The sequence below is a fragment of the Chiloscyllium plagiosum genome, unplaced genomic scaffold (genome assembly GCF_037043375.1).
Source record: "Chiloscyllium plagiosum isolate Xiang-an unplaced genomic scaffold, Cpla_swu_hap1 HiC_scaffold_30, whole genome shotgun sequence".
NCBI classification, from domain to species: domain Eukaryota; kingdom Metazoa; phylum Chordata; class Chondrichthyes; order Orectolobiformes; family Hemiscylliidae; genus Chiloscyllium; species Chiloscyllium plagiosum.
The window spans coordinates 27,808,075-27,832,515 of record NW_028270168.1 but is presented as its reverse complement, the minus strand read 5'-3'; the positions used below and the strand labels follow the sequence as shown (position 1 = coordinate 27,832,515).

General features: G+C 44.2%; 1 protein-coding gene across 2 annotated transcripts in view; it reads left to right on the top strand.

Annotated features, from left to right (window-relative positions):
• The window catches only part of LOC122563655 (hippocalcin-like protein 1), a 151,937-nt gene that overhangs the window by 120,554 nt on the left and 6,942 nt on the right, over positions 1-24,441 (top strand). For both annotated transcript variants that reach the window (XM_043717677.2, XM_043717676.2), the window contains exon 4: positions 23,459-23,564. In XM_043717677.2, the coding sequence (XP_043573612.1) occupies positions 23,459-23,564 (106 nt within the window). The remainder of the gene's footprint in view (positions 1-23,458; positions 23,565-24,441) is intronic.

Genomic DNA, 24,441 nt, shown 5'->3' with positions numbered 1-24,441 from the left:
TTATGGGCAGCACAGTGGCTCAGTGGTTAGCACTGCAGCCTCACAGCGTCAGGGACCCGGGTTCGATTCCCGCTTCGGGTGACTGTCTGTGTGGAGTTTGCACATTCTCCCCGTGTCTGCGTGAGTTTACTCTGGGTGCTCTGGTTTCCTCCCACAATCCAAAGATGTGCAGGCCAGGTAAATTGGCCATACTAAATTGCCCATAGTGTTAGGTGCATAGTAAATATAGGGGAGGGGAATGGGTCTGGGTGGGTTACTCTTTGGAGGGTCAGTGTGGACTTGTTGCGCCAAATGGCCTGTTTCCACAGTTTAGGAAATCTAATCTAATCTACTTGGGGGGTCCTGCTAGGATGTCCCATCATTGTGGGATTCTTACAGCCTAATCACCTGTCAAATCTCTCTTCCCTCAATACTTTCCCCAAATGGCTGGTTCTCACCAGGTTCACTGAAATTCAGTAAATGATTAGCAATGATTTTCTTTCATCACTTTCAGAAAATTGATCCGCCTCTGCTGATTACTGAGGACTTTAACTCCAGGGCAGACATTGGTGGGGTTTTTCACCCTATACAGCTGAGTGGCAGGCTGGGTTCATTTGAATGTTGAGGTCTCATTAACATTCTGCCAACCTGCTTCATGCCCAAAAGGGTGCCCAGAGGAAGTACTTGCAAAGAAGAGTCCTATTGGACTCAAAGTTGACTCCATTTCTCTTTCCATGATGTTTGCTTCTCCAGCACTTTCAGTTATTATCTCAGAGGAAGCTCATTGGCTGTTAGCCTATGAAAATTGGCCAGCCTAAAGTCACTAGGGTGCAGATTTGGTGTGGCAGTGGAGTAGGGACGTAAAATTGCATCCAAACACCTCTTAGGAACCTAAGTTGTCATGAGGCTTTGAACCCTCAGCTGGGCCATCTGGAACAGTCATTGAAGCAGGTAGGATCAGACAGATAACTGAAAGTTTAAAATCTCAAGCTCTGAGCGATATAACAATGTCCCAGCTGTTAGATGTTCTGAAGCTTCAGGAACTGACCTGGATGCACGTGGCTTGCTGTTGAACTATACCACATCTGACTATGATGGCCTACTGGAGTGGCACAGGCCCTTGCTTGTAGTCTCTCTGTGACAGTGAGGAAGAACATTCTGCCACTGACATTGCCAGTGACCTCATAGAATGACTTTAAAAGAGGAGCTTTAATTGAGCAAATTGGCTCCCTATCTCCATGGAGTGGGTAGCTAACCTTCCCGGCAGCCTGTCCCTAGCCTGCTGTTGGGGAGATTAGATTAGATTAGATTAGATTCCCTTCGGCCCAACAAGTCCACATCAACCCTCCGAACAGTAACCCACCCAGACCCATTTCCCTCTGACTAATGCACCTAACATCATGGACAATTTAGCATGGAATGTCGGAGGAAACCGGAGCAAACTCCACACAGCCAGTTGCCCAAGGCTAGAATCGGACCTGGGATCCTGGTGCTGCAAGGTAGCAGTGCTAACCATTGAGCCACCGGGGAAGCTCCACGCTGTGCTTGGATAGCAAGGGGGAGCACTTTCTACACTGCAATGCTCCTGCTGTTTTACTAGCCTTTCCCACCTCCACTTGTTTCTGGATTAGTGGAAGAGCACAACAGTTCAGGCAGCATCTGAGGAGCAGTAAAATCGACGTTTCGGGCAAAAGCTCTTCATCAGGAATAAAGGCAGGGAGCCTGAAGGGTGGAGAGATAAGCTAGAGGAGGGTGGGGGTGGGGAGAAAGTAGCATAGAGTACAATAGGTGAGTGGGGAAGGGGATGAAGGTGATAGGTCGGGGGGAGTGGATAGGTGGAAAAGAAGATAGGCAGGTAGGACAAGTCTTGGGGACAGTGCTGAGCTGGAAGTTTGGAACTGGGGTGAGGCGGGGAAGGGGAAATGAGGAAACTGTTGAAGTCCACATTGATGCCCTGGGGTTGAAGTGTTCCGAGGCAGAAGATGAGCCGTTCTTCCGCCAGGCGTCTGGTGGTGAGGGAGCAGCAGTGAAGGAGGCCCAGGACCTCCATGTCCTCGGCAGAGTGAGAGGGGGAGTTGAAATGTTGGGCAACAGGGCGGTGTGGTTGATTGGTGCGGGTGTCCCGAGATGTTCCCTAAAGCGCTCTGCTAGGAGGCGTCCAGTCTCCCCAATGTAGAGGAGACCGCATCAGGAGCAACGGATACAATAAATGATATTGATGGATGTGCAGGTGAAACTTTGATGGATGTGGAAGGCTCCTTTAGGGCCTTGGATAGAGGTGAGGGAGGAGGTGTGGGCGCAGGTTTTGCAATTCCTGCGGTGGCAGGGGAAGGTGCCAGGATGGGAAGGTGGGTTGTTGGAGGGCGTGGACCTGACCAGGTAGTCACGGAGGGAACGGTTTTTGCGGAAGGAGGAAAGGGGTGGGGAGGGAAGGGTGGAAGGGTACTGTTGGGGACATCGGGAGAGGAAAAAAACGGAGGGCTTGGAGGTCTTGGCCATGGCGGATGGAGGTGTAGAGGGATTGGATATCGATGGTGAAGATGAGGCGTTGGGGGCCGGGGAAATGGAAGTCTTGGAGGAGGTGGAGGGCATGGGTGGTGGCTCGAACGTATGTGGGGAGTTCCTGGACTAGGGGGGATAGGACAGTGTCGAGGTAGGTAGAGATAAGTTCAGTGGGGCAGGAGCATGCTGAGACAATGGGTCGGCCAGGGTGGTCAGGCTTGTGGATCTTGGGAAGGAGGTAGAACCGGGCAGTGCGGGGTTCCCGGACTAGGAGGTTGGAAGCTGTGGGTGGGAGATCTCCTGAGGTAATGAGGTTCTGTATGGTCTAGGAGATGGTGGTTTGGTCATGGGGGGTGGGGTCATGGTCGAGGGGGCAGTAGGAAGTGGTGTCCTCGAGTTGGCGTTTGGCTTCAGCGGTGTAGAGGTCAGTGCGCCAGACTACCACTGCACCCCCTTTATCTGCTGGCTTGATGGTGCACCTCCACTTGTGTCAACTGGAAGCTGGTCAAATGCCACAGCCAGTTAGGGGTTGTACAGAACTAATGAGTGGAACATAAATGTAAATTTATTTAGAATATAAAATCCAAAGCTATTCAGTAGGATGTGACGCACATGTTTATCGGTATTTTCTGGGCCAATTTGCTTTCTTACAACTAGTTAATATAACTTGGCATTGTCAGTGTCAAGTCTTTACAGGAATTGCTTGTGTGGGTTTAGCTGCTGAAGAGGTTTGTATTTTTAAGGTCACAGTTAAGATTCTCCTAAAGGTAAACAGTCCTACCAGACCATACAGCTGCTCTCTCACTAAAGAGAGAGAGAGAGAGACTGAGCAAGATAATTAGGGGTGGTTTAACCTGAGCGTCTCAAAACCTCTGGTGAGTGGAGAGATTGCAAAGGAGTGTGCTTGATGCTAACCTCAGCTGGTGTGGGAATTGAACCCACACATTTAGCCCCACTCTGCATTACAACCCAGCCATCCAACTAACCGACCAATTCAGTTGGCTAGATGCTGGTTTGCAATGCAGAGTGATACCAATAGTGTGGGTTCAATTCCTGCACCAGCTGAGGTTACCATGAAGCACTCTGCTTTGCAATGTCTCCGCTTGCCAGAGGCATGGTAAGCCTCTGGTTAAATCTCTGCCAGTTGTGTCTGTCTCTCTCCCTCTCACTCACTCACACACACTCTGTCTCTGTCTGTCTCTCTCTCTCTAAAATGAGAGAGCAGCTGTATGGTCTGGTAGAACTATGGTGACTTCACCTTTTTAAGATGTGAAGGTGCTGGTGTTGGAGTGGGGTTGACAAAGTTAAAACTCTCAGGTTATAGTGCAACAGGTTTATCTGGAAGTATGAGCTTACAGAGCACTGCTCCTTTGTCAGGCCGCTCGCTCTGGAGGAGCTGCACTCTGAAAGCTAATACTTCCACCTGGTGTGGCATGATTTTAACTTTACCTTTTTAAGGTTTACCTGGTGGGGAATTGGCATTGTTGCAGGAAATTACATAGACTCACTAACATGGCTCATTTGCTGACCATGTGAATGGATCCAGCTAGATTTGTTACTCATTTTGGTCAGTTTTCTCTTTTAAATAAGATTGCAAATGTTTCTTAAATGATAAGTTTCGCCTTAAGAGCAGAGAGAGAAATCTTGATTTATATTTCATGAAATATTTATCAGTGAAAGGGCTGTTGTAATTAACATCTTGCTGATTTAAATAATGACAGAGTCCAGATTTATTTTCAACGCATCGGAGTCTTTTTTTTGTTGCTTTTTCAAACTTTTAATGCCTCAGGAATGGGATAAGGGAATATAATTACCCTTCCAGCAATGCACAGTGGAGAATATTGGCAAGATTTAATCTTTTGATTTCAATTCCTGGCTTTGTGACAGCTGAGTAGATTCAGTCACTCAGTTCCACCACAGTTACGCATGAGGATGGACATGACAAGCATCTTGATGACAATACGATTAGTTCTGCGAAAAAAAATGTCAATGTGGATTATGTTTTTTGCAGATGCATGGGAGAAAAGATCAATTTGATAACTCCTGTCCCTTGGCTAATTTGCTCTCCAGGCCAATAATGATACAGTGTTTGTTTTTAACAGAAAGCTGCTGAGGAAGCAGGATAAATTATTACAAGGTTTCGTTTCTAAATGGAGTTGCTCAGTGGTTTCAGAATATGAATCTACTGACTTTGATGCAGTACAGCCTATTCTATGATAACTTAATCTTTCAGACATGATCTTCACTGATTCAAAGAGACAATGGATGGACATTAATGGCCTCCCTCTTGTATTATGGCATAGGTTCCAGATAAGCCAGACCAACACTTTAAAGACACCATGACATGGGATTCCCCTGTGATCAGGGGAATCTGTGTAATGGAGTCAGTATAATGTCTCCAGTCAATTAGCTATGTAGTATTTATAACATCAAAGCAGAGCAGCCAGACATTGAGCATAAATCTATGATGTTACAGCACTGTAAATAGTTAGTGTTGTAAATAAGCTTCAAGACATCTATCTGGAAAAGAACCCAGTTTTTTGTGGTACATGTTATCTGGAGTCAAAAAAAAACTGCGGATGCTGGAATCCAAAGCAGACAAGCAGGAGGCTGGAGGAATACAGCAAGCCAGTAGCATCAGGAGGTAGAGAAGTCAATGTTTTGGGTGTAACCCCTCTTCAGGACTGGGGGTGGGAGTGAGGGGAGCTGCAGATAAACAGGGTGGGGGGGGCTTTGAGTGGGGGAAGAGGCAGAGTGGTGAGGTAATGATAGGTGAACACAGGTAGAGAGTTTGGCCTGGTTGTTCAATGGGAGGAATTAATCCAGTTGGTGGCTGGAAGGAAGGGTCGGTAAGTAGAATGGAAGGGAGGGGGAGGAGGAGGGGCTGAGAAGGGAATCAGAGGAAGGGAAGGGACGTTATGTGAGATCGGAGAACTCAATGTTGAGTCCTCTGGGCTGTAGGCTGCCCAAGTGAAAGATGTGGGCGGCACGGTGGCACAGTGGTTAGCACTGCTGCCTCACAGCGCCAGAGACCCAGGTTCAATTCCTGCCTCAGGCGACTGACTGTGTGGAGTTTGCACATTCTTCCTGTGTCTGTGTGGGTTTCCTCCGGGTGCTCCGGTTTCCTCCCACAGTCCAAAGATGTGCAGGTCAGGTGAATTGACCATGCTAAATTGCCCGTAGTGTTAGGTAAGGGGTAAATGTAGGGGTATGGGTGGGTTGCGCTTCGCCGGGGCGGTGTGGACTTGTTGGGCCGGAGGGCCTGTTTCCACACTGTAAGTAATCTAATCTAATCTAATCTAATCATGAGGTATTGTTCCTCCAATTTGGGGTCTGATTCATGGTGGCATTATAGGAGGCCGAGGATGGTCATGTTGGAGAGGGAATGGGAAGTGGAATTGAAATGGGCGGTTAACAGGAGCTTGCGTCAGCCATTGCAGGCCCAACTGTGATGCTCGGCGAAACATGCCCTTCATTTACGTTTAGTCTCACCAACGTAGAGACCATAGCGGGAGCAGCGGATACATGTTAACTGGGCTAACATACATGAGAACCTGTTCCCAACACCCTCTCCAGGTGGGTTTGCTGGTGAGGCATTGAATTGGGCAGAGCTACAGTTGGAGGGAGAAAGCGAGGACTACAGATGTTAGAGATCAGAGTCAACAAGTGTGGTGCTGGAAAAGCACAGCCACTCAGGCAGTATCCGAGGAGCAGGAGATTGACGTTTTGAGCATAAGCTATTCATCAGGAATGTGGGGGAGCCCAAGAGAGCTGAGGGATAAATGGGATGGGAGTGGGGCTGGGGGGAAGGTGGCTGAGGGTGAAGGTGATCGGTCAGAGGGGAAGGTGGAGCAAATAGGTGGAAGGAAGATGGACAGGGAGGACAGTTCAAGACAGCAGTACCGAATTGGAGGGTTGGATCTGGGATAAGATTGGGGGGAGGGGAGATGAGGAAATTGGTGAAATCAAGATTGATCCTGTGTTGTTGGAGGATCCAAAGGTGGAATATGAGGGGTTCTTCCTCCAGGCATCAATTGGCTAGAATTTGGCAGTAGAGGAGGCCCAGGACTTGCACATCCATGGCAGAGTGGGAGAAGGAATTGAAGTGTTTGGCCACAGGGTGGTGGGGTTGTTTAGTACATGTGTCCCGGAGATGCTCGCTGAAAAGTTCTGCAAGTTGGCGTCCTGCCTCCCCAATGTACAGGAGACCACATCGAGAGCAATGGACACAGTAGACAAGGTGTTTGGATGTGCAGGAAAATCTCTGCCAGATGTGGAAGGATCCTTTGGGGCCTTGGACAGAGGTGAGGGTGAAGTTGTGGGCTCCGGTTTTACACCTCTTGCAGTGGAAGGAAAGGTGCTGGGAGTGGAGGGTAAGTTGGTGGGGGGCGTGGACCTAACAAGGGAGTCATAGATGAAACGGTCTCTACAGAACACAAGTAGGGGTGGGGAGGGAAATATATCTCTGGCGGTGGGGTCTGTTTGTAGGTGGCAGAAATGGCAGAGGATGACACATTGTATCTGGAGGTTGGTGGGTGAAAGGTGAGGATGAGGGGGGTTTCTGTCCTTTTTTGCAATTGGAGAGGTGTAGCAATTGGAGGAGATGTGCTGGAAGGCACATCTCATCTTCCTCCTTGGGACCCTCCAAACGCACAGAATCAATGTTGATTTCACCAATTTTCTCATCTCCCCTCTCCCTACCTTATCCCAGATCTGACCCTCCAACTCAGCCCTGCCATCTTGAACTGTCCTCCCTGTCCCTCTTCATCTTTCCGCTCCACTCTCCGCTCCGACCTATTACCATTACACCCCACCTTCATCCACCTATCACATTCCCAGCCAACTTCCCCCCCACCCCAGCCCCACCCCTCCCATTTATCTCTCAGCTCTCTTTCCCCCCCCCCCCCGCCCCCCCACCACATTCCTGATGAAGAGCTTATACTCGAAATGTCAACTCCCCTGCTGCCCAGATGCTTCTGCCCTGTGCAGGGTTGTGTGTACTCATGAGCTTACCAAGTTGGCAATTAGTTTTGAAGGTGTCCAAGGGGAATGGGCTCTACACCAGCAGCACCAGACTGAGGATCAGTTATATTGCTGAAGCTGCAGTCTCATGAAGGAGTTGAGATCCACTTTGAAAATAATTTTTATTTTTCCGTACACTTTTAAAGGTGATGTACCTTCAAGGTCTTGCCGCCACTGCACTCTGTTCTTGAGGTCTCCTTAGCAAATCCCCATTCTCCATAGCAACATGTTCCTTTTTGTTTTGCCCGGTGGTGGTTATGTTGGGTCCTTTTCAATCCTAGGCCTTGGGTGGATACATGATCAGCAACTCCACTGTTGCCTCTGGGGGTATTGTCTAGCAATGCATTGATGCCAGACTCTGTCTGGGAGGGGAGATGTGCAATCCCTGGGAAAGTCCCCCACTACCCAGCTATTAGGCTGGCTTTCCTGAAAACCGGCAATGATTGAGAGGCCATTCTAGCTGTCCGACTAGCTGGCATGACCCCTGTCATCTCCATTACGTACTGTCCATTGCACCACCACTGTCGGAGTAAAATCTTGCAACAAATAGAGATTCTTAACTTTTTGGAAGAAGAAAAAGTTTCATTGCTAAGGTATTATGCAGTAGATATTCAGTCTGGATGAGGTTCTTTCTGTTCAAATCTGTTTGGATTGAAAGGATTGAGTAAAATGAGATTCAATTGGTGTATTGGGGTATTGTGTTGGTTTCAGAATTTCTACTTAACAGAATTTGCAGAGAAACACATTACTCATTGAAGGATTTTACTTGGGTCAGATTGTTGTTCAGCTGAATTTGATGGCCTGGGAGTACTCCATGGTGCAAACAGTTTGTACACACTCAGCATTTGCAAAGCCTTACTGCGCACATCCACTCTCAGGATAGTGTGCCATAGAAAATTTAAATGCAATGCTGGTTGGTGATCTAATTGGCATCTGGTCAAGATCAGTCTTAGAGGAATGAGCCAGCCATTCGATCAATTGATTTGTGGTGACTGTTCTTTTCAACTTGAAAACTATGGCAGAAATGTTTCTGCACCTCCAGTCTCCATTATAACTTCCATTACAGCTCCGCTCATTTTTGCTGTAACGTTTGTGGTCTCAGAGGTTTTGTTTTCCATAAGATGATCCTGCACTCTAGGGGCTATAAGGATATGCTATGGTATATGCCATAAGGGGAGGTACTGGCCTACTGGTCTTATCACTGGACTGTTAATCCAGAGACCCAGGCAATGTTCTGGCGATCTGGGTTCAATTCCCACCACAGCAGATGGTGGAATTTGAATTCAATAAAAATCTGGAATTAAGATCTAACCATGACCATAAATCCATCACTGATTTGTCTGAAAAACCCATTTGGTTCACTAATGTCCTTGAGAGAAGGAAACTGCCATCCTTACTGATCTAGTCTACGTGTGATTCCAGACCCACAACAATATGGTTGACTCTTAACTGCCCTCTGGGCAATAAATTCTGCACAGCCAGCGATACTGTCATCCCATGAGTGAAGAAATATCAGATGTGAGTTTATGGTGGGTGATCTAATTAAGGTGCTTAAGGTGATTAGAGGATTTGACAGAGACAAAAAGAGCCAAAAAAAGGAGGGAATTGATTTAAGATTAGATCAGGTAGTTGGAGGATGATGTCAAGAAACACCATTTCGTACAAATGGGAGATCCAGAATTCTTTATTCTATTGTCCCACTCTACACCTCCAAAAGATTTTGATTGAAACAAATTTAAACATTTCAAAGCTGCGATGAATAGAGTTTTGACAGTAGGTGGATGGAGTTAAATGTTCAGCCATGTTCTTCGTTGAATGGGAGAACAGGTTCAGAGCACTGAATGGCCTATTCCTCTTCCAGTGTAGACTTCTTGCTGTCCAGAGGATTGATGCTTCCTGATAAATCATCTTCTCAAAGAGTGATCAACTCTAAAACAATGAGTTTTTCAAAATAGCAGAGCAAAAAGCTAATACTCTCAGAAATAACCCAGAGCGAGAACTTTTTTCCCAAAAAATGTAATACTTGGAAATAAACGGACTGAAAGAAAAATAGAAAATGCAGGTCTGGCAGATTCTGTGGAGAGAGAAACAGTTAATGTTTCAAGTCTGACATGACCTTTCTTCAGAACTGAGGGACTCAGATTCAAAATGTTAACTCTTTCTCTGTGGCTGTTAATTCTGTTTCCGTCTCCACAAACACTGCTAGATTTGTTGAGTTTCTTCAGCATTTTCTGATTTTATTTCAGATCTCCAACATTGGCAGTATTTTGCTTTTGTTTAATTGAACATGCTGGTCCTCCAGTTTGAAGTATACAAGACAGGTCACACCAGTACATGTCACTAATGGATTTTATTTCGTTTCCTTTTGAGAATAAGAAATTTATCAGTGGGAGTAATGTCAGGTGTTCCTGAATGGATAACCATAGATTTGGTTAGGTGACTGTCCTTGTCCAGAACGACTTTGTGATCTTTTGAAGTTGTGAGGATTCATTGAAATCAATTCTGAACAATTGTGTTATGCATGCTTTATTTCACATTGCTTGAGAGTGGATGATGATGACAAAGATATAGCTCCTCAATGTTAACCATACTTATAAAAAGGGATAAACTGACCTATTTCTTTTGTCAGTAGTCAAGCACCATTTTGTCATGGGTTTGTAAGTGACTTCTGAATTCTAGGTTCTGTTCATAGCCGGCTGAATTCACAGTATTGGTCCCATAGATTTAAGGTCAAGTTGTCCTTAGAGTCAAAGTTTTTTTTTTAGATTAGATTACTTAGTGTGGAAACAGGCCCTTCGGCCCAACATGTCCACACTGACCTGCCGAAGCGCAATCCACACAGACGCATTCCCCTACATTTACCCATTCACCAAACACTACGGGCAATTTAGCATGGCCAATTCACCTAACCTGCACATTTTTGGACTGTGGGAGGAAACTGGAGCACCCAGAGGAAACCCATGCAGACACAGGGAGAATGTGCAAACTCCACACAGAGAGTCGCGTGAGGTGGGAATTGAACCCAGGTCTCTAGCGCTGTGAGGCAGCAGTGCTAACCACTGTGCCACCGTGCTGCCCAATAATATTGCTTGGTTTGAAATGGAAGAATATTGCCATTGTATGTTTATGTGCAGAGAACAAGTAACTACGTTGCTAAGTAACTTCACACAAAATGCTGCAGATGGGGAAGTAGAGAGTGTAGATTGATGCTCAGAGTAATTCATCAAATGTCTTGAACTGCCTGGGTTCATAACATAGCTAGAAAGACATATTTTCTGGCTAGATCGCAAATTCCTGCTCATATGTCTGGATCTCTCCTCTAACCTTCCTATTATCTGTGAGAGAGCCATCAAATTATTTTCTGAAGAAACTTGCCATTTCTATTTCTACCCTTGCCCCTTCTGAGTGCAACACCAGTAGAGTTACAAGTCTAAAACCTCCCTTCTGGTTTGATCAATTGACATAATCACATGTGCTCCTTATAGGAAGGAATTCTTTTCTCATTGACAGGATGTCGGCATCCCTAATTGCACTTGGGAAGGTAGTGTTTTCTTGGGCTACTGCAGTACCTCAAGGGCAGATACACCCACAGTACTGTTAGGCAGAGTTCCAATACTTCACATACCGGGTAGTGATTAGCAGTTAGAATCCAGGATGATTTTACTTTCTAGCCAAGGACACTAAGGCAGCAAACTCAGACAATGATCAGACTAAGATACAATCAGGGACAGAAAACTGTTCAACTATGTGACTCAGTGTCACACCAGCCAGGGCACCTTGCCACAATGTCATTGAGGATTGTTGTAAAGATAGTTTTGACAATTGGGAAAGGAGAATTATTTTCCTGTTTTGACTGTAAAGCTGTCTAGAGTGAGCAAGCTACCCAATATTCAACGATAGGTGAATAGCTTACATATAAAATACGCTATAGATAATCGCCTAATGTCAGTCAAAATAGTGAATGATACCTTTAATTATTTTTTATATAATATAGACTATAAATGCAGTCTGTTGTGAACTTTGCAAACATTGAGTGTCATGAAGAATGTATGGTTTAATAGAGGACTTGGTTTACCCGCAGAAAACAATAATATTACTCCACCTGTATTATTTGGTAGCCCAGCTCTTCAGGATGTGTTTATCAGTAATTGAGAGTTGTGTCATTTTGAGTTGAATGAGAAAATGAATGGTGGTAGGGCATGTAGAATTAAGTATAATTAAGGTGCCCTCTGCTGGCATTTGTCATTCAGTTCTGCAGCATTTCTGAAGGGTGTGCTAATAAGATGGGCTTAAGAGTCACAGTGAGGGTATAGAGGGATTCTTTATCTCCTCAGTAAGAGCGAACTAGACGTGAAGCAACGTATGAGATATGTAGGCATTTATTTAAGATATAGTATGTTTGTTGGTCATTGTTTCTTGTCTAACTAGGAAGTTGTCTAACAGGGTACTATCCTGCTCTGAATCAGAAGCTCTGGGTTCACGTCCTATTCCAAACATGATGGCTAAGAAACATATGGACGTAACACAGCCAAGCATGTTGATTGTCTACCGCAAATCTGCCCTATCCCTGTGGATATTTTACTTACGGCAGGTATCCGGTAGCCCTTAAGCCAGTTGAGATTTTTAAGTGGTCTATGTATGATCGCTTGAGATCTGCCTTGTGCCCCCCAGTAGGATCTTTCCTGCAGCAGGAGATGCTCAAGTGAGGCCCCCAGGCCAGCTAGCAAGAACAAGGACTTGTGAGGGCCCCCATTGAATTGTCCCCATTGCAGTTCCCCTGCTCCACTCCAGTGACCTGTCACCTTGAATTCCCTTACTGGGGCCTGCTAACCCAGTTGTCATTAAAGGAAAATTATTGCTTGCTAAACGTCTCATTAACAGACCAGCTCACCTCATTAATATTCAGCTCCGTCTCTCACCAATCATGCCAAACAAGCTAAGCATCGAGAAATTTCGACATAAAATCCTGAGGGTGTACTTGCTAACTTAAGCTCACCCCCTGATCTGAAGCACCTCCACTTTGGGTACACAGCTCCAAATTCTCAGGGCACGCTGCATAGGCACCAAAATGTGCCAGCAACTCTCATGGCACATCTCTGATCCACTTATTGGATACTTCTGCACTTCAGCACTGCACCAACAGCTATCATTGTAATGCTGCAGCAAGGACACTATGCTCAGGTACATCCAGCTTATGGACTGGACCAGGCTGCATCTCCAAGCTCTTCCCTCACTCACTCTGAGCCTGCCAATTGCTTACACCATCCCTGACTTCCATTGTCTTGCCTATGTGTGCTTTGCCTCTTCACATTACCTCTGTCCTGCTTTGCCATTTAACGCAGACTAAAAGGGAAGAAGCTTGTCATCCTTATCAGCAGGCCTCACTCAAGGCTGGGTGTTGTGAGGAAAATATTTTTTCACAGTGAGAATGCAATAATCTGGAATGCAGTGACCATAAGGGTAGGGGACATTAAGTCAGTCAATGATTGCAAAAGGAAAAAGGATGGGAATTAAGGGAAATTAATCCAACAGGCTACAGGATTGAGCGGGGGCTTAGAATTGTTTGGATTCTTCTGAGATGAGCCAACTTGATTGGCTGAATAACCCATCTGCACTATATCTGAATTTTTTTTTTAAATTCTTTCGATTAAATATAGCAGACAGAACTCATGACCAAAAATTGCAGCAACTTGTTCCAATAAGAGCAGGATGAATTCATTGCCAATTTTCCATTCTCTCTGTTCTGAAGAAGATGTGGAGGTGCCAGTGTTAGACTGAGTGGACAAAGTCAGAAGTCCCATGACACTAGGTTATAATCACCAAGCTTTTGGAGCATTGCTCCTTTGTCAGGTGAAGCCCTCCGAAAGCTGATGATTTCCAATAAACTTGTTGGACTATAACCTGGTGTCATGTGACTTCCAAAGACGAGTCATTGAACTTGAAATGTTAACTTCATTGCTCTCTCCACAGATGCTGCCAGACCTGCCGAGTTTATCCAACACTTTTAATTATTCTTCAACAAATTAGAGTGGAGGATAGCTACATAATACAGATGTGTATGTGTGAAACCAGCAATGTGATCTCCAGATGTAGTTGATGGGGGATTACTCGATCTTGGCTGAGAATAGCTGAGTCACTATACCCACCTGCAAACAAGAATGTTTCAATGATTGGATAGAGGAAATCATTTACTTGCTCTGCTTATCTATCGCAATAGGTTTACAAGGCAACTGCATTTAGGCCTCTTGCAGCCAAGTGGTAATGTCCCTATCTTTGGGCCAGAAAGCCTTGGCTCAAGTCCCGCTTGCTTCAGTGTTATAACATGTTTTGAGCAGGAAGATTTTTAAACAAAATTAAGCTGAGTTTTTTTATTCTGAGGTGTAATATCTCCTCCAGTAACATTTTAGCTGATCTCTGTGTGATTGGCTGTGCATAAAGAAGGGTGTGATTTAAAGGAGTCTTGTAGCTCAGTGGTGGTGCCCCTAGCTCTGGCCTGGGAGTGAGGAAGTGTGGTGTGGGGTCCTTGTTAAAGTTTCACCTGCCCCAAACTTATGTCATGGTGTTTATCTTTGCTGGTTATGGGGAACTCTCCTTATGCCTGTCATACTTTGGGCCCATCACCCTCAACACCTTTCCTCCAATACGTTGATGATATCATTGCTGCTGCTTCCTGTTCCCATCTGGATTTGGAAACGTTCATCAGTTTTGCTTCCAATTTCCATCCTCCTTTCACCTTCACCTGGTCCATTTCTGACTCTTCCCACCCCTCCCTGGATTTCACTATTTCCATTTCTGAAGCTTGTCTGTCCGCCAGTGTCCACTGCGAGCCCAATGATTCCAACAGTTACCTGGACTACACTTCCTCAGACCCTACTTCCTGAAAGGATTTTATTCCCCTCTCCCAGTTTCTCTGTTCTCTGTTGCATCTGCTCTGTCAATGCCACCTTCCACCAGATGTGTCCTCCTTTTCCCACAACCGAGGATTCCCCACCAGAAGGGTTGACGGGGTCTTCAGCTATTTCTGACCAATCTCTCTCAATTCTTCCCTCGACTCTTCCCCTTCCCCTCCCTTCTAAAACAATGATAAGGTTCCCATTGTCCTCACTTTCCACCAAATTAGTCTTCACATTCAAAGGATCATCCCCTGCCATTTCTGTCATTTCTAGCAGGATGCTACCACCAAATCTTCTTTCACTTCACTGCACTGACAAGATTTTGCAGTGACTGTTCCCTCTGTGACACCCTGATCCACTCCTCCAATACTTTCCCACTCCTCCCTGGCACTTTCCTACGCAAGCAAAAGAAGGTATAAAACTTGCCAATTCACATCCACCCACCCTCTGTATTTAAGCAGAGGGGCAGCCGGGAAGGAAAAGTGAGTATATAAGTCAGGAAGGCGGCTAAACCCGAGATTCTACACCTGTAGTATCTCCCACCCACCCTCCTCCTCTAACCTTCTTAACTACTCTGCTTTTTCTTTTAAGGTAAGGATTTTTATTTCTTTACCAGGGACTAGTTAAAAATTTACTTTGGTTTTTTTTGTGTGTATACATCAAGTCCTTATTTAGGGTAAAAAAAACTATAGCAGAGAGGTATCAGAAGGTATTCTAATTCATACTTGTACAAAGTAACTAATTAACTAACTAAGCAGAGACTGGGCAGGTGATGTGTTGTTGCTGTATGATGTGGGAGCTGGCTGATCCCATTGTGAACGGCAGTGACCACATCTGGTGGGCGGCACGGTGGCACAGTGGTTAGCACTGCTGCCTCGCAGCGCCAGAGACCCGGGTTCAATTCCCGACTCAGGCGACTGACTGTGTGGAGTTTGCATGTTCTCCCTGTGTCTGCGTGGGTTTCCTCCGGGGGCTCCGGTTTCCTCCCACAGTCCAAAGATGTGCAAGTCAGGTGAATTGGCCATGCTAAATTGCCCGTAGTGTTAGGTAAAAGGGGTAAATGTAGGGGTATGGGTGGGTTACGCTTCGGCGGGTCGGTGTGGACTTGTTGGGCCGAAGGGCCTGTTTCCACACTGTAAGTAATCTAATCTAATCTAATCTGCAGCAAGTGTTGGTTGCTGGAAGAACTCCGGATCAGAGTTGATGATCTGGAATCTGAGCTTCAAACACTGCGGCACATCCGGGAGGGGGAGAGTTACCTGGATGCTTTGTTTCAGGAGGCAGTCACACCTGGGAGGTTAAGTAATTCACATTCAGCTAGTGATCAGGCACAAAAGAGTGTGACTGTAAGTGAGGCAGGTAGGGGGAACCGGAGTTCAGGAGTGGAGGAGCCTCAGCCCTTGACCTTGTCCAACAGGTATGAGATTCTTGCTCCCTGTATGGATGAGGAAAAGGGCTCTGGACAGGATGAGCCAACTGACCAAGGCACCATGGTGCAGAAGGCCATTCAAGAGGGGGGAGCTAATAGACAAGTAGTGGTTATAGGGGATTCTATAATTAGGGGGACAGATAGTATCCTTTGCAAGCCGGATCGGGAGTCTCGCATGGTGTGTTGCCTGCCCGGTGCCAGGGTGCGAGACATCTCCGACCGTCTTGAAAGGATATTGGAGCGGGAGGGGGAGGATCCAGTTGTTGTGGTCCACGTTGGTACCAACAACATAGGCAAGACTAGGGTGGAGGACCTGTTTGGGCATTATGAAGCACTAGGCAGGAAATTGAAGCACAGGTCCTCAAGGGTCATAATCTCCGGATTACTGCCCGAGCCACGTGCAAATTGGCATAGGGACAAGAAAATTAGGCAAGTAAACACGTGGCTCAGGGATTGGTGTGGGAAAGAGGGATTCCACTTCATGGGGCATTGGCATCAGTTTTGGAACAGGGGGGATCTGTACCGTTGGGACGGTCTCCACCTGAACCGATCAGGTACCAATGTTCTACCGAAGAGGATAAATAGGGTGGTCAGTAGGACTTTAAACTTCTGAGTTGGGGGGAAAGGAAAGTAAAAGCGACAGGGAGTATGGAGGTAAATGGCAAGATAAGCAGCAGGATAGCATGTTTCCAGGCGGATTTAAAATTGAGGCAGACTGAGAATGCAGTAAAAAGCAAGGATAACTTAGGACATATGACTTCCAACATCTCTAATGATAAGGAAGTTAGCATTAAGGCACTTTACCTGAATGCTCGTAGCATACATAACAAAGCCGATGAACTAATGGCACAGATAATAGTGAATGATTATGATGTAGTAGGCATCACAGAGACTTGGTTACAGGGGGGTCAGGACTGACAGTTAAACCTCCATGGTTTTTCAACTTATCGAAAAGACAGAGAGGTGGGCAGAGGGGGTGGGGTTGCCTTGTTAGTTAAGAACAAAATTAAATCTATGGTATTGAATGACATAGCGTCGGATGATGTGGAGTCTGTGTGGGTGGAATTGAGGAACCACAAAGGCAAAAAAAACATAATTGGAGTTGCGTATAGACCTCCTAACAGTGGTCAGGACCAGGGACGCAACATGTACCGGGAAATAGAGAAGGCATGTGAGAAAGGCAAGGTTACATTGATCATGGGAGACTTCAATATGCAGGTGGACTGGGTAAATAATGTTGTTAGTGGATCTAAAGAAAGGGAATTCATGGAATGCTTACAGGATGGCTTTTTGGAACAGCTTGTCATGGAGCCCACAAGAGAGCAGGCTATTCTGGACCTAGTGCTTTGCAATGAACCAGACTCTATAAAAGATCTTAAAGTAAGGGAACCCTTAGGAAGTAGCGACCATAATATGATAGAGTTCAGTCTGGAGTTTGAAAGGGAGAAGGCAATTTCGGATGTAATGGTGTTACAGTTGAATAAAGGTAATTATGAGGGCATGAGAGAGGAACTGACTAAAATAGACTGGAAGCAGAGGCTAACTGGGAAGACAGTAGAGCAAAAATGGCAGGAGTTTGTAGGTATAATTGAGGACACTGTACAGAGGTTCATTCCCAAGAAAAGAAAGATTAACCGGGGAGGGATTAGACAACCTTGGCTGACAAAGGAAGTCAGGAAATGTATTAAAGAAAAAGAGAGATCCTATAAAGTGGCTAAGAACAGTGGGAAATCAGAAGATTGGGAAGGATACAAAAGCAAACAGAGGATAACAAAGAGTGTAATAAGAAAGGAGAGGATCAAATATGAAGGTAGGCTAGCCAGTAATATTAGAAATAATAGTAAAAGTTTCTTTCAGTACATAAGAAACAAACGACAGGCAAAAGTAGACATTGGGCCACTTCAAACTGATGCAGGAAGCCTAGTGATGGGAGATAAGGAAATAGCAGGAGAACTTAACAAGTACTTTGCGTCAGTCTTCACAGTGGAAGACATGAGTAATATCCCAAAAATTAAAGGGTGTCACGGGGCTGAGTTGAGTATGGTTGCCATTACGAAAGAGATAGTGCTAGAAAAGTTAAAAAGTCTTAAAATTGATAAATCTCCTGGCCCCGATGGGATACACCCTAGAGTTCTGAGAGAGGTGGCTGAGGAAATAGCAGAGGCATTGGTTGAGATCTTTCAAGAGTCACTGGAGTCAGGAAAGGTCCCGGATGATTGGAAGATGGCTGTTTTAACCCCCTTGTTCAAGAAAGGATCAAGGCAAAAGATGGAAAATTATAGGCCAATCAGCTTAACCTCGGTTGTTAGTAAAATTCTAGAATCCATCATTAAGGATGAGGTTTCTAAATTCTTGGAAGAGCTGAGTCTGATTAGAACAAGTCAACATGGATTTAGTAAAGGGAGGTCATGCCTGACAAACCTGTTGGAATTTTTTGAAGAGGTAACAAGTAGGTTAGACCAGGGAAACCCAGTGGATGTGGTCTATCTAGACTTTCAAAAGGCCTTTGATAAGGTGCCACACGGGAGGCTGCTGAGCAAGGTGAGGGCCCATGGTGTTCGAGGTGAGCTGCTGGGATGGATTGAGGATTGGCTGTCTAACAGAAGGCAGAGAGTTGGGATAAAAGGTTCTTTTTCAGAATGGCAGCCAGTGACGAGCGGTGTCCCGCAGGGTTCGGTGCTGGGGCCACAGCTGTTCGCATTATATATTAATGATTTAGATGAGGGAACCGGGGGAATTCTAGCGAAGTTTGCCGATGATACGAAGTTAGGTGGACAGGCAGGTAGTACTGAGGAAGTGGGGAGGCTACAGAAGGATCTCGACAGGTTGGGAGAGTGGTCCAGGAAATGGCTGATGGAATTTAACGTGAGCAAGTGCGAGGTCTTGCACTTTGGCAAAAAGAATAAAAGCATAGACTACTTTCTAAATGGTGAGAAAATTAATTAAGCCAAAGCACAAAGGGATCTGGGAGTGCTAGTCGAGGATTCTCTAAAGGTAAACATGCAGGTTGAGTCCGTGATTGAGAAAGCGAATGCAATGTTGTCTCTTATCTCAAGAGGGTTGGGATATAAAAGCAGAGATGTACTACTAAGACTTTATAAAGCTCTGGTTAGGCCCCATTTGGAGTACTGTGTCCAGTTTTGGTCCCCACACCTCAGGAAGGACATACTGGCACTGGAACGTGTCCAGCGGAGATTCACACGGATGATCCCTGGAATGACAGGTCTAACATATGAGGAACGGCTGAGGATACTGGGATTGTATTCGTTGGAGTTTAGAAGATTAAGGGGAGACTTAATAGAGACGTACAAAATAATACATGGCTTGGAAAAGGTGGATGCTAGGAAATTGTTTCAGTTAAACGAGGAGACTAGGACCCGTGGACACAGAATTAGAGGGGGTCATTTCAGAACAGAAATGCGGAGACATTTCTTCAGCCAGAGAGTGGTGGGCCTGTGGAATTCATTGCCACGGAGTGCAGTGGAAGCCGGGACGCTAAATGTCTTCAAGGCCGAGATTGATAGATTCTTGTTGCCTAGAGGAATTAAGGGCTACGGGGAGAACGCTGGTAAGTGGAGCTGAAATGCGCATCAGCCATGATTGAATGGCGGAGTGGACTCGATGGGCCGAATGGCCTTACTTCCACTCCTATGTCTTATGGTCTTATGGTCTTATGGAAATACCAACATGACTTCAGGTAAAGCAGCATTTTACTTGGATTTCTGTCAATCTAGTCTACTGTGTTTACTGCTCACAACAAGGACTCCTTTACATTACAAACACAGACTCGGTGACAGATTTATGGAACTCCTCCACCCTGTCCATCAGAATGACCCTGACCTCCTATTTGCTTGCCATTTTGATAAACCACCTTGCCTTCATGCTAACATTTCTATCTTGGGCTTGGTGCAATGAAACACGAAGACCAACACTTCATTTTTCACTGAAGCACTTTATAGTCTCAAGGTCTCAATATTGTCTTCAATAACTTCACAAACTGACTGCATTATGTCTGTTCTCCATTTTTCTTGCTTTCTGTCACTTTGCTCCCCCTCAATTCCGCCCACCACCTCTCAACAACACCTTTGTCTTTTATCGGTCTCTCCCTGTACAGAGGACCAATTTTCTCACTTTAAAAACCTTACTTCACATCCACTTTATGTCTCCTTTTCCCTTGAACCACTATTAACCACCCCTTTGACTTTTGCACTGGTAATTGACACCATCTGATCCCCCTGCTGGCCCCATCAAAAGTATTTTTTAAAAAAACATTTTGCAACATCTTATAGTTCAGAAGAAGTTATACTAAACTCAAAATATTAACTCTGTTTCTCTCTCCACAGAAGCTGCCAGACCTGCTGAGTTTCTTCAGCATTTTCTGTCTGTCGTAACATATCCAAATTGGGTTGATTCAAATAATGACTTCAGGGCTCTTGTGGTACAGTGCTAGTGTCATAGCATGTCTGAGCAAGCTAATAAAAAATTTCTACAAGGCAACTGCTGAGATTCTTTTGGGTCAGCAGTAGTGTCCTTACCTTTGGGTCAGCAGGTGTGGGTTCAAGTCCCACTTGCTCCAGCAAGTAGAAAGGAATCTGATCAAATACTGTAACAGAAATGGAAACAAAACGAACAGAGCAGAGTACAGAAGCACATGGTTCAAGTCAGAATTTCTGACACTAACACCCCTAAGGCTAATACAAAACTAGTCTGAGTGGTTCAAACACAGGTTCAACAACATCTGGTTTAACTCTTACCATTGGTGGAGATTGTGTTGCTTTTGCTGGCAAGGGACACACTCAGAACTCAATTTGCCTGAACAAACTTGGGAAGTGCAAACCATCCCTTCACATTCTGGACTCGAGCACCGATTTTTCTCAAGCTACTTCCTCAAGGTAGCTAAATTCTCAGCTCCAACCTTATTCTGAGCCTTGTATTCTGGTCACCATGGAAATAGTAAGCATATTGTTTGGTATGTTTAATAAAGGGGTATCATGTGTTCACCAGTTTCCATTATCAAAGCTTGCTGAAGTCAAATGTGATTATCTGCATATTGCTGTGATCCAGCTGGGAAGATCAGGCATATGAAAATTACTTGTAACAGTCAGAACCTGCTGTTTAGCTAAAATACTAGGAGAGTTTAGCAAGTGAAAGATGGAGTGAACTTGTGTGATGTATTAAGACCTAAAACATAGGAATAGGAGTAGGCCTTTTGGCCCCTCAAGCCTGCTCCACTATTCTATAGGATCATAGCTGAACCTATATTTCCCCATAACCCTTGATTCCCCAACTGATAGGAATCTATCTATCTCAGCCTTAAATATGCACTAGAACTCTGCTCACACAGCTCTGTGTGGCAAAGAGTTCCAAAGACCCTCAACCCTCTGAGAGAAGAAATTCCTCCTTATCTCGGTCTTAAATTAGCACCTTTTTATTCTGAGACTATGCTGCCTGCACCTACTGTTTCCCATGAGGGGAAACATTCAGCATTTACCCTGTCAAGATCCTTAAGGATCCTGTATATTTTAATATTTTTAGCTATTCTTTTAGCGACATAAGATTCTTACTTTTTGGGACAGAGAGATAGACAGAGTGGCACCAAGAGAAGCTTATTGAGCAAAAGAAATGAAGATAAAATTGAATGAACCAAACCCTCTACATATAACACAATTTGAAAGGTTAAAAATACAGGGTAAAATATACTCCTATCTATCCCAATACCTTCACTTTACAGCACCTAAACACCAGTGGAAAATAGAGACATGAACCATCATGTCAATAGATTTGACTTAACTGTTTCTCTCAATTCCTGGTTTTTGAGACTTTCATAGATTCACCCTTGATTGGTCACACAACTGAGCATCAAACTTGAGAAGGTTTAATAATCTTTTCAGGGCTCTAACCGAACACTTCTCTTCTGGAACTTCCAAGCAGAAGTTGTTACTCTGAGGTAACCTATCTACTTTCTTTAGGTGAAACTGTTTCACAGAATCTTTGTAGACTGAAGAAACCAAACATTTTCTGGATAATGTTTTTTTTCCCCTAAGCTTGGAAAATAAAATCCTTTTCAAATAGAACACAGGGTAATGTTCCTCATAATTTGCTTTACCCACTTGTAAGACTCTTCCAGTGTAAACAAATTCCCATTATCACCCAGGGGTATCCTCTTTAAGACAGGTTTAAAAATCTCATGGATCCAGAAATACTGAAAAGTTCATAATTAAACCCACTCATCCAAAGAGACCAAAATCATGTGCCGCTAGTTCAAAATCCAAAGTTTGAAATAAATGATGACATATAAATCATGCATCTTACATGGGTGGCATGGGTGGCTCAGTCGTTCGCACTGCTGCCTCACAGTACCAGGGACCCAGGTTCGATTCCAGCCTTGGGTGACTGTCTGTGTGGAGCTTGTCCATTCTCTGTGTCTATATGGGTTTCCTCCCAAAGTCCAAAGATGTGCAGGTCAGGTGAATTGGCCATTCCACATTGCCCACAGTGTTAGGTGCATTAGTCACAAGGAAATGCGTCTGGGTGGGTCGGTATGGACTTATTGGGCCGAAGGGCCTATTTCCACACTGTAGGGAATCTAATCTAATCTAATCTAATCTTACATCTCACTTTCATTTATTGTCTTAATTACTTTCCAGGATTTTATAAGTTGTCGAGATTAATTAGGATTTACAGTTCAGTACTTCTGAAGCCATGCACCTGTCATTGCCTGTGCATTGAAACGCATCGTTTTGGGTTTTCAGAGAAACCCTTCAGTTATGTCTGTCAACCTTTCAGGAATTTTAAAAATAATTATCTGTAAATGTTTTGAGATGTTCTGATAGATGCTACATTTATTTTTATTTTTCTTATTTACTGAGGCAGTCTTGTGGTGCAGTGGTAATGTTCTTACCTTGGGCCAGATGCTCTGGGTTCAAGTCTCACCTTAGGCCTTGATGCCACATAAGTTGGCTACACGGGTTGAGTATATGGATCCATCCAAAATGACTGAGGAGGAGAGATTGCTGGTCACCCATAGCCATGTGATAGCTGCAGTATAACAGCCTCTGCCGTTTGAAGGACTCCACAGGCAATTTCTTGCCATTAGCAATGTCATCCTCACACTGAAGAACACCCAGATAGAGACACAGACACATCTTTTTCTCTTTTTCAGTTGGACAGGTGTTGTGCCACTGTACATTTAGTTTGGGTAACCCATGGCAGGAGAGATTGTTGGTAAGGATACTGAGGGGAGGTGGTTGCATGGCTGAAAACTAACAGCTGCAGATTTCAAACTGTGATGAAATTTCCAAGACTTGGTTATCAACTAACGTCATGACAGATTTCTAAGAAAAGTGGTTAAAGATGTAATGCACTTCACAGAATTAATTGTCCATATTGACACCATATGCATCTCTGAATTGCCATTCATGTTAATGCTGTAAAATCACAGCAAAGGTATTTGAAATATATTTTATTCAGACTGTAAATGAAACATTATTTTATCCCCATGTTTCTAGCTATAACTAATTCACTAGTATATTAAATTGTGCAAATTGGGAAGCTAAGTGAAAAGAAGCATGGACCATATATGGGGAGATGAATATTCTTTGACCCATTTATTGGATGTTCCTATTTTTGACAGGCAATCTACAAGATGGTGTCCACTGTGATGAAGATGCCTGAAGATGAAGCAACACCAGAGAAAAGAACAGATAAAATCTTTAGGCAGATGGATACAAATAATGATGGTAATTATCAAACTGCTCCTTATCATGTTTCAGGCAAACCTCTCAACTTTCACTGTCTACCCTGCCTTTTGAGACATTAAGAACTTGTGGCATTGTCCTGTCATTATGTCTTTTTGCCTCTGTGACTGTAGTAGATTATATAAAGAATAATATTTCATTGCACTTTGCTGGTACAAAGGCATGAAATTGTAAAGCCAAATAAACTTTCTCTAAAAAAAACTGTAAACTTCTAAGTCTAATGAGATGAACTAAAGATTAAAATTAATTATCATTTCTCATTTAAAATTAGAGATAATTATAATGCTAATTTTAACTTTGCATGATAGAAGCTCCTGGGATTTTTGACTCCCTAGCCTCGTGACATTACATGAGCTGCAATCTTCGAGTAATGTGGGAATCAGCCCATTTTTTCATGATCTTCAGCAATAGTTTAACAGATTCATATCACATTTCTGTGCATTGTATACTAACATAATTGCCAAATAATAGAATCTTATTTACTAATTACGTAAAATTTCATACCTGGGAAGTTAGTGTAAACGCAATAGCTAGTGAGTTAAAATATTTCACAAATGGTTTCCACTTTAGTCATGCCATGTTGTTAACATTAATATTGCAGTAATAAATTCATCTGTTTTTTATTCATTTTGCACAAATGTTATTTGAAGTAATAGCACCATCTTACTCTATACCTTTTTTCGTTTGTAAATTGCGCATTCTCGTTTTTTTCTGTTTGGGTTATTCTAACTATACTTTTCGATGATTTTTTTACATTTAAAACCAGATTTATTTTGAAAGTTGCCTGATGGGGATTACAAATCAATCCAGGTTATAGTCCAACACGTTTATAACCTGGCTTTGTGTGATTTTTAATTTT